Source organism: Cystoisospora suis, assembly GCF_002600585.1.
Source record: "Cystoisospora suis strain Wien I chromosome Unknown contig_202, whole genome shotgun sequence".
Lineage (NCBI taxonomy): Eukaryota > Apicomplexa > Conoidasida > Eucoccidiorida > Sarcocystidae > Cystoisospora > Cystoisospora suis.
In genome coordinates, this window is record NW_027153004.1 from 565 (window position 1) to 18,255 (window position 17,691).

General features: G+C 55.4%; 1 protein-coding gene across 1 annotated transcript; it reads right to left on the reverse strand.

The window, feature by feature from the left end:
• Positions 1-8: 8 nt before the first annotated feature.
• CSUI_000541 (amine-terminal region of a tm vesicle-mediated sorter) lies at positions 9-17,602 on the reverse strand (the record flags this gene model as incomplete). Its single annotated transcript, XM_068060775.1, has 6 exons — positions 14,357-17,602; positions 11,586-13,933; positions 9,504-10,649; positions 6,625-9,017; positions 1,459-6,266; positions 9-802 (listed from the first exon to the last, which is right to left on the reverse strand). Coding segments are annotated over exons 2-6 (9,645 nt in total), but the record flags the coding sequence as incomplete, so codon positions are not given.
• Positions 17,603-17,691: the final 89 nt, after the last annotated feature.

The window sequence follows — 17,691 nt, forward strand, 5'->3', positions numbered from 1 at the left end:
ATAGGGGCACCAGAGGGAGCCGCCACTCCAAGAACCAAATCTGCTGATGTAGGGTAAAGTGGTCGTCCTCCCCCACGGTCCGGGTAGACACGAGGACCCTCCTCGGGACCTGCGGAGATACGCCCAGTCGCAGGCGGTTGCGTGGAGTGACGCTCCTGTCCCCCCCCCCCATCTGGAATTCCTAACGGCAGCGTTGACTCTACATGCTGGAGAAGACCAGTAGCTACTGCGTTTGGCATGGCTTGGCGAAGGAGCTCTGTGGCTTGGGCAGAGCCGAAGTCATACTGTTGTACGGAGTGATCTGCGGGGAATACACGAGGCGGGCGAACTAACTCGACGATCTGAGCGGCCTTCAATGAATTGTAGATGCCCCGTGCGATACACTGGACCAGAGTCAATGCTGCACCAATGGTGCCGAACAAAAGTGCCGCGACTCCAGAGACAACACCCCAAACACAACCTCGTATGCCACCATCGCGCGCGCCCCTTAGCGGATACACTAGGACAACAACCATAGCCGCCAGTAGCATCTGCGTGGCTCCTCGAAAGCCAAAGCAGCAGCCGTCTATGAAATTGGAAGGGTTCTCTCCTTGGTCACGAGTGACGCGGATCGATGCGGGCCACACCGACCGCAAGCTGTCACCGTCAACAAGTTTCATGTATTCAAAAAGGCGGAAGATTCCAGAGGCCAAATTGCTAATGGAGCCGCAGAAGCCCGCGCTTACAGCGGTAAGGAACCGGCTGAGCCGCCTCCAAAAAGGAGCTCGCACCACGTCACCTGTATCCTCGGGGTTGTTCGGGTCTGAGCGTACAGAACAGTAACACATGTCAGAGAGCGGCAAACTCGTATTTGAGATGAAACTGTATTCCAAAGCAGAATGTACACAGGGGACATGATGACCACTTTGTGGCAGGCAGCCAAAAGTGGGCGAGATGAGCAGATTCCGAGGCTTGGGGTCTCGAAGGACAAGTGTTTGCAGACACCCAGCTGTAAAGCACGCGATGCCCACCGTCCACCCGTGTACCTCCGCAGACCTCGCCCACACGAATGTACCTTGTGTGATGGCGCTCGTACATTAACCAAGCCCGGTCAGCATTGGTGATGAAAGAACGTAAGCGGGGTTGGTCCACCGGGCCACTCCTTCGACTACATGCAGACTAGTTTTCATCTCTCTCGTTCAGATAGACTTCACAAAGACGAGCGGACATAAAAGGAGACCCAACCAGTGTTCTGCTCGACACATCACTGCCTGCCCTGTCGAGTAGAGTGCTAGAGACGACCAGTTAATATGTTGTGGCCCTGTAGTAACAGTGTCAGACAGATTCACCTGGACATACGCGTCAATATTGATACAGTCAGCCCGGCAACAGGTCTGCGGGATCATCCGGGGGAACTGCTTCACCAGAGAAAAGCGTAGAAAAGAACCTTGAATGCCGATGTTCCTCCTTCTGTCTCACCTCGAGCAGAGGGGTCCCGTACAAGTGCCTTTGTGCCCACTGAGACATTAGTGAAGAGACTCAGAGGATTTCCGATGATGTCAATAGATGCGACAAGCTTGTGTACTTGTCGCAATCCCTGTTGAACGTAAAAGCGTAACAAGGCCTCCCCGAGCTGGTCCGTAGTGCTGAAGACTGCGCGCTGTAGGACAAGGCGAAACTTCATGGGAAAATTCGTGACGTCCGTCATTCGCCCCCCCACCAGCTGAAACTGCCGTAGAGCGAGAATGTCACGCCCTGTACTTGAGAGATGGCGACGGTGTGCTCGAGGAGCACGGGCAGAAATGAGAACTTGAATAGGACGAATGCAGAAGGTCCGTATATACAGAGGTTTCCGATCTGCTACACGAGCTGCAGGAACGCTCGGACACGCGCGAAATTTCTGAAAGCCCGCCGTGCGAGGATCAAGACTGGCGGCCTCCCGTACTTCCTTTACGCTTCGGGCCTGAAGCGCTCTAAAATATGAGTTCTTGAGCTGTACAAATCCCAAGAGATACTGCACAAGCTCGAAAGTGGTGTCAACTTCGAAGTGAATGGAAATAGGAGCCAGTGCACAATCAAAGTATTGAAGTACAGTAGCCTCTCTCCCAGACCGACCTCCGAACTGGACACGCAGAAACCCCCCCACCGTCTCGCCTGCTGTCCCTGCACCTCCGCCCTCGTCGACATCTATTTCTCGGCCGCGAAGTCTTCGTCCCCGCAGTCGGGAGCCGGACGGTCTCTCATTCCACACAATATAAGGCTGTATGGAGCTGGCGATGATACTGTCCACCTGTCTCGCTGTCAGAACGCCGTCTCCTAGTGTTGCTGCTGTCTTAGTCTTCTGTCCAGCACCACTCCCCTGGTGTTCGGCGAGCTCCTCCCCCGTGCATGGTCTCACCACAGTTGCATGTCGTGCTCCTTGTGTTCCGTTGTCTACTTGGAGCCGCCTGATCGTAAAGCGGAAATCTGTTCGACCCGCATGTTTCCCTCCTCCCTCTCCGCCAGTGCCGTTGAGTGTACTTACAGCCCAGTCCACCCGGCGGTCTGGTATCGAGGTGATGGAGTAGTCGAGAGGCCAGAGATCCAATCGACGTGCTGCAGCCTCTACTCCTGTTGCTCCAACATACAAGAGTTCTTGAGGCTGGTCGTCAACTAGAGAGATCCCGCAACCCTTAAGTTGCACTTGCAACAGGAAACTGGAATTTCCGACTAGACTGAAAAACCACGAAGAAGATGCTGTTGGGCTTTGCCCTGATCTGTCATGATGAGAAGCAGCGAGAGTGTCGCATCTGTGAGACCTTACTGCATGCGAAAGACGAGTTTCCGGGAAGCTCGCTGAGCATTCAACCGTTCTCGTCTGACTCCCAGGGCTATTCGTGATGCCCAGCGTAGGATACGGGTCACCACGTGAATGCTTCCACAAGAAGAGCCTCCCCATTTCCCCGTCTTCATCCCCGCCCCGAACGGACACGTGCCTCGACCTCCTTCCAGGAGTTCGTTTTGGCTTTGGCTGAAGGCACTCAAGTTCACACTCGCCTTCGTCAGGCTGCCCCGATTCACAGTGTTCCTCGGCCTGCAACAGCCGCGATCCAGCCAGGGACCGCCTTAGGCCCCTGGAGCCGGGCAACTCTCTTCGGCGACGCCGTCGCCGCCTGCTTCTCAGGGCACGACCTCGGGATGGGCGCCCCTCCATTGACTCTGGAGCTAGCTCGGTGTCTGGAGACCCCCGGTTCACAGGAAAGATGAAAGGCTCGCCTTGTCCGTGATCACTTCCACTATTCTGTGCAGTCGTCCCTGAAAGCTCATTGTTTTTCTCGTCCCCGTCAACGTTATTGTCTTCTACTGACGTCCGGCGTCTTTGAGAGTCCTTGAGTCTACCGTTTGCGGGCTTGAATGAGAGTCTGCTTGTTAGCCCTTTGTCCGTATGGGTTCTGTGAATTCGCACCCGGTGTACCAGCGCCTCGGTGAGGCTCCTGCGCAGTGTAAACATGCTTCCCGAGTGTCCTGTCTTTGCAAAGAGTGACGCCTGGGAACAGAAGCGACGTGAGACTGGTGTTCGGCGCGGACAATACAACTGCATGGATCGCGACGACCCGCGCGCTGGTCGGAAAACCCCCGACATCGCAGAAAGAGAGAGGCCGCGGCTTGCCCGTGACGGCAAACCAGAGAACGAAGTCACCGCGGCCGGGGTAGTGGCAGCTCTTAGCGGGCTGCCAGTGTGTTCGGGTGGGGTTGTCCGATCCGCTCGGGACTGCCTCACAATTTCACCTTTAGCCCGCGTTTGTTCTTCCAAGTCTGTACTCCTTTCAGTGCTATGTTCGTCGTCTGTCTCCTCGGAGGGGGAATCTGAGTCGTCGTACGAGTCCACCTCGCTTCCATCACCTGACATGTCTCCGTCGTCGTGCGGTAGCAAGCCCCAACCAGCTCCTGCCTCCCCATCCTCGGCAGCCGCCTCCGAACAGGCTTTCGTACGCTCTTCAGACCTTCTTCTCCATTGCTCGACTTGTGGCAAACGCTTTGCCTTCTCATATTCAACCTGTCCGTCACAGAAACCGGGCTGCTGCGCTGTCTGACCAAGGAAGCGCTCTAGGCTGCCAGTGCGAGTGCTGCAAGAACTTCCTCTCCTGTCTGCAGCCACCATGAGACACGGTCCCGTACCTCGTTCTTCCTCTTCTAAGAACACTGAAGGAACGTGATAGTACATTCTCGGTCGCCGAGAAACCCACAGCGAAGACTGCAGGAACCTATTCTGATCCGTGACACCGGCGTCATGCGCTTTTGTCACCTGACCTAACTTCCAGTTGCCTCTGCAGGCCGCGGCCCCGTATCCGTCGCTATCGTGATTCTTTGTCGGGATAACGGACCGCCCCCAAACCAGCGGCTCGGCTCCCTGCCCGACTCTGGGTCTTGAGGGCTCCTCCTGCACAGCGGAGGACCAGGAGGTGTAACGACGTCCTCGTTCGGCATCTTGCAGAGAGGTACCGGAGCTGCTGTAGGGGCGTTGGGTCTGCTGCGGACTCCAAGCTGCTCCGAGTACACCCGGATCTTCACATCTTTGCTGGAATGATCTTCGCTCTTCTTCGCTGCGACGATGAGAGCTTCGATTTGGGTTCGAAACTTTCCTTGAAGAGACAAGGGATAGAACGTTGAATGTCTCTAACCGCGTCCTTAGAGCGTCGATGCTTGCGGCAGATCCCGGTTTCTTTGATGGCTGCCGTCCCGTCAGAGTTTCGTCAGAAGCGCTCCGTTTCAGCCTTGATCGTTCGTATGCTTTCGGTCCACTCTGGGGAGGCGCGGACACACGTCGGTTGTCAGGACAGTCTTCCCGTTTTGACCGTGGGGAACCTGCTGTAATCATGCGGATCTCCGGACATGCGAAAGAAGTTCCTACACCATCACAAGAATCATCCTTTCTACTTCGGGTAGCCAGCTGAGTGACAAACGGGAACGGAGCCCTCGCAGCGGCTGATGCTCGAGGAACTACACAATTTGTAATGCGACGTGAAATGAGAGAGAAAGGTTTCAACAAGCTGACCTCGCGATGTAGACTCCGCCATGTGCTCGCCAAGGTGGAGTTGGGCTTCGGAGGACCATAGCTCCCATAGCCGTTTTCCGACGACACTCGTCCGCAGCAGGCCACGTCATCAGGGTGATGTCCCCAGAGAGGTACCGCATACTCCGAACAGCCTCGTAGTTGAGACGGCAGGCCATCGAGATGGCCTAACGTCACAGCCGCTGTGACTCTAGGATAAGCCTCGGATATTATAACGATGCGGCGACCTTGATGAACATCCGTAACAAAATACACCCTATCACCACCCTTTGATGATCCTCCCCCTCCATTCGTACTTTGCAGCGGGGGGAGTTGAAGACAGCGATGCTGTTTCACACGTTCAATTTCGCAGTTGCGGCTGTACACCTGGCCTTTCTCGACAATAGTGAAACGCATGACGCGGCGACTCCGCTGGGGTTCTTGCCAAGCAAAATCACACCGCTCTCCTGGAAGCAGGAAATCTTTATCTGCACGATGCTTCAATCCGGAACCCGTCTGGGAGAATTGGACTACACGTCGAGTTTGATTGACAAGGAGGAATTCAGCTCTCTTCGGCTTTGAGAAACAAACAAACAAGGCAGCATCCTCAACGGATCGAATCTCGACTTCAACAATACAAAATGATCGACGATAGCCTACAATACAACAAGTGCTCTGCTCCTGACGTCCGTCATCCTCAAGAGCAGCTGAGGAGGACCGTCCACTGACAAATAGAGTCGGCGCACCTTCCACCCCACCTCGCAGATTCTCAGTTGACGCGGCTCCACCTCTAGTGGCTGTCGCGGAATCAAGCAGACTAGATCCCCTCTGACTTCTTCCGCTCCGACCGCTGGACCCTATGTGCTCGCATTCCTCGCTGGGGGATCCTTCGGCAATGTGCGCGCAATCGGCTCGTTGCCAAAGGTCATGTCGCCAGGGGCTCCGAAGACGGATTTGAAATCTGCTAACACGGTTGATGGAGATGTCTGAAGACCACGACGTAGGCAAACCGTCACTCAGGGCAGATGATTCTTGATGCCCCGCCCTAGTCCCTCTCGCAATCCCGCCCCCCGTGTCCATGTGACACGATGGCCGCGACTGCGAGATCACAGCCACAGAGCGGCCCTCACCGAGTTCAGCCTCAGAAAGGTCGGCTTTGAGTTCTCCTTCGGTCGCGTTACTAGAGACGATGGGAACCGACAGAGACAAGGAAGAAGTAGACCGGTCGCCGCAGTCCGCCGATGAGCCAAGTTGCCTGTGAGCATATGAGAACAGGTATGACTGGGCAGCACGAATACTCTAGCGGCAATGAAGAAAGCATGAGGCGTGCACCCCTGTAAGGCGACACTGAGTAACAACAGCATCGTTAGACCGCAGAACGACAACGAAAACAGACAACTGAATCAATCACTTATTGGCAGCGGCTGTCATCTGTTGGTTTCTTCCTCCGAACACCTACGGGAGACAACCTGCACCTAAGGCGTTCGCTTCGAAAGTAGTACATCCTGATAGGCCCTCCTCATGTCAAATTTTCGTCTAAATATCCAAGGCAAGAACTAAGAATCGCAGACATTTCAAAATCAAGTTGTAGAAGCTTAGGAACAATCACTTACGCTTTCTGTGCACCTCCGCCTAGCTGTGCATTGCCGGAAGTATCGCTGGTGTCCCGAGACGCGATGCGGGCGCCTTCAGGCTTAGTGGTTCGCGAAGGTCTTTGAGAAGAGGCCCGGCTTGCTGCCATCTTATTTAGTTCATTTGAAAAGCTTCCTTCCGTCTTCAACGTCCCGGGATTGGCGGTTTTACACAAACTTGACTTCCCGACCTCTTGTCTTTTAGCTGTTCCCCTCGGCGGCTTCTGGAGGTGATGATGGGCAAGTGCAAAGACAATGGATGGAGCGCCGCTTCGATAACCCTGAGGGTGAAAGGTGACCTTCTTTCCAGCTTGCAAGCGAATCAGACCTTGCGGCAGTTTAGATGGCTGTGTATCTGAATCCGAATCATTTCCACCCCGAGGAGACCCCTGAGCTGTAGGCGCCACCCCCCCTGGAGCAAGTGACCCTCCCTCACTGATCCAGATGTCAGAAGGTAGAGAATTGACGAGGGTAAAACGACTGAAGACGTTAACGACTTTTGTACGTACGAACGGCGGCGGCGCGAGGGATACTATAACGCCAAGCCAATGAGGACGGAGCTGCTTTTTCTGTGAACTCCCTGGGATCTTTCTGGGGTTCCTACAGCCCCCCCGTAGCACACGCCAGGAAATCCCTCCATGAGCATCTCCGCTCGGGATGACTACCTGGGATACTCGACCAACGACGTCTACTCGGAAAACCGGCGACAGAGACTGTGCAACTAATGCTGAGGAAGCAGGAGAAGAAGAAGCCGCTTCATGAGATGAGGCAGTTGTGTCCTGTTGTGCGTCTGTAGTACCGTCAACTCTATCGCCATCCGTACTGTTAGAGACGACTTTCACCTCTTCTACCTCATGAGAATTCGTATCGCTTGAGCTCCCTTTTATGACCTGCTTGGTGGGCCAGCTTGCAGCATTGCAACTTGTCGCGGAGCCATCGACGAGGTCTTCACTAGATCGAGATTCTTCTAAATCCAAAGACTCCCCCAGGCCCAGCCTTAAAGACAACTTGTCGTCTGAATGGCCACAGCTGAGCGCCCGCCAGTCTGTGCAATCAACTCTCAAAGGCATCCCCATTTGGGGCTGCACAACCAGGAGAGGCGCAGGATGACGATTGACAAGCCAGAAAGGAGCAAATAGCTTGATTGTCCGCACAGATGTCTGCCATACAAACGTTCGCAGATTCGTCTCCGAGCCACTATCCCACGCAGCCTGCACGGCCGCCGATATATGCCGGCGGGAAGCCGGTCGAAGCAGAGGAACACTTCCACTCGGGAGGCCTGCAGTGACTAAGCTCGGCATTTTGTCGCGAGCTTGATCGACCACATCCGGTTGTGCTTTTTCCCAAGAAGGGTCCCCGGTATGACTCAGGAGGGTCGAGCTTGCAATAGCAGATGATGTGCTGGTCTTCTCTCGCTCTCTCCCCCACCTTTCGGCCTCGTTCCAGTTGTCGCGGCTGAACACAGAGTGAGCGGCATAGCCTTTATTCGAGAGCGGGGTCTGCCTCGATCCGCGTCCGCTGTCGGGACATGAACCAAGAGCCTGCCAAGAACGTGCAGCCTCACTCCCCCAGTAGCTGCGGCGATGCTGCCGAGCTTTGGACGGAGGGCTTCCACCTGTCGCACGATCTAACATAGACCCCTCAGCCGTAGCCGAGTCGCCGAGGGAGACTGATCCTGTTGCGGCTTCGAGACAAATAACCATTTCAGGCGGCGCGGTATTCATCAACACACCAAAAAGAGGATGCTCTGACTCAACCGGTGTATCCGACTCGTCAACGATTCCTGTTCGATAAAGGGTAATGTTACCGTTTGAAACGGTTGTGCCACGACTAAGTAGAGAGTCTAGGGCAAACGGTTTTGACTGGTACTCATGTCGGTACGGGTGCTTCGCGCTAACCACGGAAAGCTCAACCGTTAGAGCCGTACATGATTCCTCTGTTGCAATGTCTTCTCCCGGCTGAAGCACAGCTGAAAGGCTGTGGTAAGTTTCATTCGGTGAGGATTTGGTAGCCAATGACCGGGGCCCTGAGAGAGAGCGACCAAGCGTTCGGTTTCCGCCCCCCAGGCCGTAGGAACACGAAATAGACGAAAGAAAAGGGGCAGCCAGTGACGCTAGGCGCGCAGGACCCGTCAACAAGGGGAGATGAGGCTTCTTTGCCCCTGTACAGGCGCTGTCGGAATGGTGCTTCCAGGTCGCATGAGACTCGAAGTGGCGCCGAACCGAAGAAGTACCGAAGCGAGCAATTGACCCCAGCCTTTGAAAGACTCCTTTGTCCTCTGCTTTGCTTGTGAAGCCCAAGAAGTTAGTAGCCACCCCCCCACCGGAGGGCTCCAACAAGGAAACCTTCACGGGATCGAGTAGCCGATTACCGACCTGCGAACGCCAGTAAGGAAAGAGAAAACGCGCAGATCGGATCACCGAGGCACGGGATTCCATCTGCTATGTCCATCGGATGTTTCGTGTCTCGCTCCAGGACAAAGGGTTTAGGGTTATTAACATCCAGAGACAGAGGAGGAAACGATGAGACATCACTCAACCAGTCCCGCCACTTAAGGGCAGGTAATCCGTCTCTCCTGCTGAGCGGTCGCGGCTGCAGACTGAATCAAAGAGTCGTTTCTCAGTTGGCCTTATCAGAGAAACCAAAACAGAATGATCTACCCCTGCGCCGTGTAAGGAGAACAAAGAGGGACGTCCACAGTTCATCCGGTCAGGCGGAATCATATGCGTGCATCCGAACCATCACCAGAACACTCCTTGATTGTTCTCTGGTTGAGCCACGTCTGACGGTTACTAGCCCAGCGGGACCACGCCCATACACCAGAGGTTACTTCTCCCCCCCATACTCAAAGCAGTACGTACCTGTAAGGGTGGTTCGATCCCAATCTCGAAAAAAAGAGGATCCGACTCTGACAGGAAGTCTCGTGTTTTGCCGTACACCGTCACCGCGAGTGCGACGACACGCTGGACTGGCCCATCAATCACTGCTCGAAGACAGGCATGGGGGTCTCCTGGTGCGTCGAACAGATTCCCGTCTCCGATGTTTTGTAAAGAGTCTCCGGAGTCCCCTCCAGTGTCCGTAGCTACATCACCAGTGAGCAGCCTCCTCAAGCGCTCTCTTTTCCCTTCTGATGTAGAAATACCACAACGTTTGCTTTGCTGGCGATCGAGTACCCTGGGGTTCCTATTACACCACGCCAAAGGAGTTCTTTCGTTGTCAACTTCATCTTCATCGCTTAGAGAGATAGCAGACACAAATTCACCCAAAGGTACAAAAGGTTCCCGTTCCTCTCTCCCTTCTTCCGGGCACACTATCTGCCTGCTGTCCCGTCTGGGCGCCTCGCTTCGCCAGGAGAGAGAACGGAAAGAGAAACGGCTCAGGAGACTCGTGGCTTCATCTTTCCTACCTTCTCTGTTTTCCGGAATTCCCTTTGACTCAACGTCACTCTCGAACCCATCGATCGTGAAGAGGTTAGGTGTTGTCGCTCTGCGTCCTGGGTCCTCCCGGCCTTCACTTAGACCGACAGGGACAAGTGTGGAGCGACGCTTCTGCTCCTTTCCGACTCCTCTCTGCTTCCTTTCTACGCACGTCGTGGAAGAAGAACGGCCAAACAAGTCCTGGCGGATGCTGTACAACCGAGGCCGGTTCGGAGGCGCTTTTGGCGGAACAGGACAGTGAATGGTAACATCCGGTTGCGATAGCGGCCTTGGCAACCATCGAGATACCTGAGAGCGGAGACTGCTATCTCCAGGTCCGGGAACCAAAGGTAATGTATGCGAGGAATGATTTACGGGTACATGACCAGGTGGCGGCTCAACCCCAGGGCCGCCCGATAAAAGAGATTGAAGGGAAGGCATCCCACGTTCAACGAATTCCACCGTATACGCGGGGAAAGCATAGGCAGCAACGTTGGAGCTCGGGCAGCTGGCGAGCCGCTGAAACGCCGGCACAGGCAATAGTGGTCTGGCTCCGAGTGCTGTAGCGAGGTTGAAGAGGTACCAGAAAATCTGCAAAGAAAAATAATTTCCGAAAAAAAAGCTAGGCTGCCCTTCACAACTTCTGACGACCGGTCCAGGAATGAAAGCTTGCTCTCGGACAAAGAGTGAGTTATATGTTGCTGGCACTATGACGGAGAGACGCTGCTGCACTAGCCTTCGTACAGACAAACCAGCTTGATGTGAGTCAGCTATGAACAGGAATAGGGAAGCCACTTTTCAGATCCCTCATACTTATATCCCTGGAGGCGTCGGAGGCGCCGTCATCGTCCCACCATGTGGACCACCCGCCCGAAGCGTGTCAAGCGGCGGTCTGTATTAGATCCTCCTTTGCAGAAGACAGGGTTCTCGTTCTTCAGTTGAGAAGGCTATCACTCTGACTATAGGAAAGAGCGACACTAGCAACCTAAGACCACAGTAGTAGTACACGCGCGGCATCGGCAGAAACCCAGAGGTTTCTTGGCGACCAAATTCTAGTGCAGCATGCACAAAGATAGGAAGCTAAACACGATCAATAGAAAGCCGACTAACTTGTCTCATCCAAGGGAATGCTACGTGACCAAGCCCAGCATGCGAACTTGCTACAGTACTACTAGAAGTTCAACGGCGACTGAGTATCCGGAAAGGCTCACGATTCATAACTACCCTATCTTGTCCTTACATACTCTCGGGGCAGGCTAGACCGTATGACGACCGTGCTGTCGCTAAAGAATCATCACGGGATCAAAAGAACGAAGCTTCGGCTTCCAGGCTTCATTTACAGCGCGGTCATTTGCGACATAACTCGATCACTCAGGATGAACGGTCGCGATGGCTAGGGCATCACTTTCACTTTACCGCCTACTACTCCCTTATCATGGAGCCCGCGGGCGACACGACACCACGCCGAACTGAAACAAACGAAGAGGAAAGAATAAGAANNCGACACCACGCCGAACTGAAACATACTTCCATGCTAACAAGGTCTCCAGCAAGATCGCCTCCACCAGTCGTCTTGGTGAGGAGCTCAAGGGCACTTGCTCGAATAAACTGTTCCCTTTGCTGACGTTTCCAGCTGCGGTTGCTGGGTAATACCAGTCTTCGAAGCTCTGCTGCATCGCGACTGTCTGCTCGCACGAAGCGGGAGTGTTTTTCTTCAGGGCCGGAACGCGGCGAACCACACATGCTTCTCCCCGCACTCCAGCCTTGTCGAGCTCCCAGAGCCCCGCTGAGGAACCAGCTTCTCGATTGGTTGGTCTGCCGGAAGCTGCCTGGCGGGTGTGAAAACCTAGACGACGGTGCTGCTTCGACAGGCTCGCAAGAGTTCCCGTCGAAACCAGGAGAGTTCCGGGCCGACGCACATTCAGACTTGAGCCGCCGGTAGACTCTGGATTTTGGCCTAAGTGCTCCTGCCGGTGCGTCCTGCACTCCGGGGTGGCAACCAACAGTCGAACGGCGTACTACTCGAGACATTAGACCCCTCCTCCGCTCGTCAGGACGAGATGGGACGTGTGCGCCAGCTGGCGGATCTACGGACCAGCTGTCTCTGCGGAAGCCTAAAGGCCTGCCAACCCGGTGCCCCGACCGCGGCACTCCGTTCGACAAGGGGGGATTCAAACCGGCACGGCGTCCTGAAGCTGTGCGCTCCCCGTCGTCTTGACTGCTGGCCCCCCCCCCTCCGCCATGCTTTGCGCAGACTTGTCATAAAAGCCATCCAACGCGGATCGCCAGTGAGTGGCTCGGTTGGTGCAGCCCCTCGCATGCCCCGAGAAAGGGAGGGGCTCACACAACGCGTGGTGCGAAAAAGCCCTGCGTGTCTTACGCCGTTCTGCTGCGTTACTGCAAGATTGAGTTTGTGGGGCGTGTCCCCCAGTCAAGAGACTCGACATTCTCGTTCGCTCGCACCCAGGTAATCGTGTTGTGCCCTCGGAAACAGACCGGCGGAGCCATCGAGTACCCGTCGCAGTAGGGAACCCAGGGGACAGGACTCCAGTCTCGTTTGAATGACAAAGAAGACGACTGTTACCTGTGACTCGATGGAAACTGCCGGCATTGACTAGGCTGTCCCTGCACTCTCGTGCAGTCCCCAAGGAACCGTACCGTGCTAACACTGGGGGAAGTAGAACAGACAACGAAGGCCGCACGCGGCCCCCCCCCTGAAGCGCTCCTTCCTCGCCCGTGCAAGCTAACTGCGTGTCGCAGCCGAGAAAGTGCATTCTCGCTGCTATGTCCCGGGTCCACTTCTCCGAAAAGTGCACTCGTACCATCTGTCGCCAAACCTCCTCTTGCAGCAGGGGCAAAGGTATAAGAAGCAGCTGCTCAACATCTAGGCTAGTATCCCACGAGTCAATCGGACAGTCCCAGGGCTGATTAGGGTCAGTCCCCAGCGCGTGAGCGTCTCTTTCCCTGATCTCTTCAGCTTTACCACAGTCGGACAGATGTGCCCACCGGGCAGCGTCGCCCGGGGCAGTCCTACGATCACTGTCCCCGGAGGGGAAGACGCGACGCGCACCCACAGCCCTGGAGAAAGGCCGGACACTTGCCCCCCCTCCACAATGTTCTGTAAATGCCGCACCTCGGCTCTCCCCAAGGGCTGTCTCCCCCCAGACGGTGTCTCCCGGTGGAGGGCAGGAAGCCGACTGGCTTTTACGGACTGAACTCCGGCGAAAGGTTCCAAGGGCGTATTTCGCCTTAGGATCACAGTCTTCTGCACCCGGCCGCGATGCACAATCTGGACCGTACGTCCTGTCGGTGTCAGTTGGCTGGAAAGTACTCTCTCTCAACCCCATTCTGCTGTTTCTCGCGACTCGACTCTTTTTCAACTCATTCGCCACGTAGGCTTTCGGAAGAAGCCAGGACAGCGGCACATTGACCAGCCCACCGCGCGGCCGTAGAAGTACAGGCGGCACAACAGCTGGACCCCTAGAAAGTCGTCTTGGCAGAGATAGCGGAGGTATTACAGGAGAGGCTGGAGCATTGTCAGACAGAGAAGAACAAGGAGAGACTGAACAAGACTCATTTGGTGTCCAGAGAGGGCTGTACTCTATACGACTTCCATGAGAATAGTCCTCTGGCAAACTCAGCTGTGCGGGCTGTGAGCTTCCCCCCTTACGGTTTCGATGCTTGGCCGGGGGCGCCGTCATTGCCGAAGGGGTTAGCATGCCACCACTCGTCTTGTCGATCATCTCTCCATGTTCAGTTAGCAAATGATTGGAGCCGCTGGGGGTGGAGTGACAGTCGTTGTCTGAAGCCTCTGTCTCAGAAGTTGATTCAGCAACTAACGCACCGACTCTCGCCACGTGTGGATGAGGAAAAATCTGAATCAAAACACATTACCACACACAGAAAAACAGTGTGTCACTTCCACTAGAAAGCTGCATGAAACAAATCCACGTGAGCTCAGTGCCTCGTACGGCTCACGGATGCTTTAGATGGGATGGCGCGTCCCATTGACGCCAGTCCCCCAAAGGTAAAGAAACCTGTCCTCAATACAGAATGGCTCACGTGTACAAAGATTGCGCTGTCGGGGTGCCTTCAGATTTGACGATGCACACACTCCAGAGAGCCTCGATGGATTCGAGCTCCAGCGCCACTCCCAGGACACCGGCAGCCGCAAAAAAACGGACAGTATCGAGAACCAAGACAAGGACCACACACTGCCACGCCGCTCGTGTTTCGGCTGTGACAAGCGAGCCAGCGGCACGCAACTCAGAGCTTAAGGTGTTTCTCTCCTGTCTTACCAGGAGAGGCACTGTAGAGTGATTCCTAACGCAAACCACTGAAGAAATATGAAGATGGAACGACTGAAGGTGCGGCAGAAAGATAGTCCTCGCGAGGAGCCGCAGACGGGCCGTCACCTCTTCCCTGGTGGTGCTCCTTCTAGAAGCAGAAGAACTTGATGCGGGTGAGCCGTCACTGCTGGCTGACAGATGGTGATCGCTGCTCACTGAGCTGTGTTTCTTTTTTCCATGACTCCGAGAGAAATCCCGGTCGTCTTTCCTCAGCTCCTGACTTGCGACTCCAGGGGTCTTTATAAAATGAGAGCTAGGAGCTTCTCGGGCCGCCTCGTGTTCTCTGGTAGAACCAGCATAGCCGTTGTCGTCATCGGTCCCATCTCGATGCTGCGAGACGGCGGCACCGGGTCGAGAAGAGACCTGAGCCATTGGTTGCGACTGCGGCTCAATAACTTGCTTTCGGACAACGGCGACAGGCAGGTACCGCAGATCCACGTGAGACGCCTTAAGCTCAAAACCGCCGAGCTCGAACACCGTATCGAACAGATGTATGCGCACGGCGATCGGTAGAGCATGGCCGTCATCATCCTGAGGGAGAACGACACTGTGGCCCGTTGGGACTTTTTCCCAATGGAAAACTAGTGTCCCAGAAGCGACAGCCCGTAAACTGCCTGAAAGATTCCTTTCCTTTATCACAGCTGTTCTCCTGCCGCTGTCCTCTTTTGTGATAACAGTAAGACGGGGCCTGCTGCAGTCCCCCCCGGCGGCGGATGCAGCGCGAGAGGCCCTGTCGTGCGGATCCCTCTGGGAAATAACTTGACTGCAAAAGCTCTCAGAATGCTGCTTTTCTGTAGTGGTTCTAAGCTTCTCAAACACTGTATGTGGGCTGCTGCGCCCGCCGCCTCGTTCACAGGAGTGGCACTCTTTCGGCTGCATAAGAGCCGACTCTCTGACGTTTCTTTGCTGTGCTCTTGCACTCCCGCGCTTTTGCTGTAGACCGCGCAGTCTGGTTCTTGAGTTATGATTGTCTGCGTCCAGTAGCAGACCAGCGGCCGCACCTCTTTCCTGCTGAAAGGTCTCTGTTTTCGAAACGATCGGTAAGGCCTCTCCCGTCACAGATTCGGGAGGGACACTAGCGAGAGAGAAGTCGGAAAAAGGACCTGAAGCATCAGACCTTCCTGGGGAGTCGCCGGTGAAGGCGAAGCTGCTGCACTCCGTGATTTTCGGGGACGGCTTTGGGATGATGACACGCACATACAAGGGATGACCAGTCATATTCCACAGACGGGGTCCAGATTCATTACTTGAACCCATCAGGTCTGATGCCCTCCCCGATCTCACGGCTGGCGATGCTTTCGGTGACAGCGGGTGTTCCTGAGCTTGTGAAAGATGAGGGGACACCTTCTTCGTATCTCGTTTCACTCCAAGATCATCGGAATGGCAACCCGTCTGTTCCTGACCACGAGAAAGAGACCTGCTTTGGATCCGCTTCAATTCTGTGGTCGTGTCGAACGGATCACCACCGCTACCGCCGAGAAAGCCTCCATCTCCTAGAGAAGGACCGTACACAATCGATTCGTGTTCGCTCCTCTCACCAGTGTCCGGGAAAAAAACAAAGCCCCTTGACTCCGCGCTTCGTAAAAGTCCACCCACCGGCTGAGGCACCACAGGGCGCGGAGGTGTCAACCGTGACGCGCAGAAGGCGTCAAGAAGAACGCGAGATATCACGAAAGGGCAACCTGTTTCACTGAGAGACAGCAAAGCAGAACAAGGCTTCACTTCAGTTGAAGGAGATGGAGCCATGATTCCCTGGCCCTGACCATAGCCCTGAGCAATCATCTTTTCAGGGGTTGCGAATACAGGACACGCTTGTTGGGCGTGAGCTTTCGGACGTTCTGACGCGGCGCGCGCACAAGCCTGACTGTGATAGCGCCAGATGACCGCCTCCAGTCGCCTCTGCCCCTCGTCAATGGAGTCGGCAGTCTCCACAAAAGCATCCATGACAAGGGGGGCCACTGTGACATTAAGCCAAGAAAGCCGGGCAACCAACTGCACTTCAGGCGTCCCGGTTTCACCATTCTCTCGATGTATTCGTCTGTCCGCAAATCCTGGCTTCGACCGACAATGCTTCGGCTGAGAGAACCAGGCCTCATGCGCTGCCTGTGCTGTACGTTCATTACGCTGAACTAGAGCCCCCTTGTATAAGAACGGGCTATGTTGCAGTCCTTCCCTCCACCTGCGCTGTCGGCTCGCTTGAGACGAGGAAATTTCTTCGAAAGCGACATGACGACGGGCAGCAGTGCCTGACGCTCCCTGCGTTATCCGTCTTACGCCAGACGGCGAGCAGCCTTCGGGTTTATGAAGGGAAAACGACGAACTCCCATCTGTATCCAGGGAGACCTCTTGACCTTTCTGCCGTTTCCCCTGAACAACTCGGTTTTGAGCATCGCCTGAGGGCTCAGGAGGACGTAGATCCCTTGACGTCATCTCGTTATGCCCGCTCGTACCCGGCTCGTGAGGGCTTTCCGGTTCCCCGGGCCTTGTACTAGGGCAGTCCGTCTGCACAGCCGATCCTCTGCAATCGTCCCCGCTCTTTGTCCCAAACGGAACCACACCAGGCGCCGCTTTTCGTGACCCGAACAGATTCGCAAGGACAGCCGGCCGTGCAGGATTATGCAGAAGCGTGAAAGGGGACTGCTCAGCGCTGGGAACGCTTGCCTCACTGTCGCTACTGGAGGAAGGAACGTCAGCGAGTAACGAAACATCGAACGGGCAGTCCTCGGAGAGGGCTTTGTCTTCCCTGCACAAATCTCCTGTTCCTGTCTCCGCACAGTGATGCACATTCTGATCGCCTGCTCTCAGCTGACTAACCCTTTGCCCACTCTTCGAAGCCGAAGCACCTAGAAAAACAGGAACGCTTCTGACGCTACCCTTCTTGTCAGACCTCGGTGCCATGACATCGCAGTAGGGAACCTGGAGGGACGCACTTCTCCGGTGGGCCGCATACGGCAGTACGTCGTCTGCCAGTGAGACTGCACCAGGTCCCCCCGACAGCGGTGGGAAAAGCTGCCCGCTAGCCATCTCAGGAAAGGGGGAAACGCCAGGGCAGACACAACGGTGTCCGTCTGACAGGGCCTGTAGAGCCGATGCCGTGGCAATGTAGGAGTTAGGCGCTACGGGTCCGTGAGAGGCATCGCGGACGTCGATCAATGAAGACAGTCGCGAGACGGACGGCCGCTGTACAAACATCATTGCAACAAGACGCGGTACCACATGCCTACTCTGCCTGTAAACGAGTCCCACACAACCCCCACCGCGGCCTCTCCGTTCTAAGCACGCAA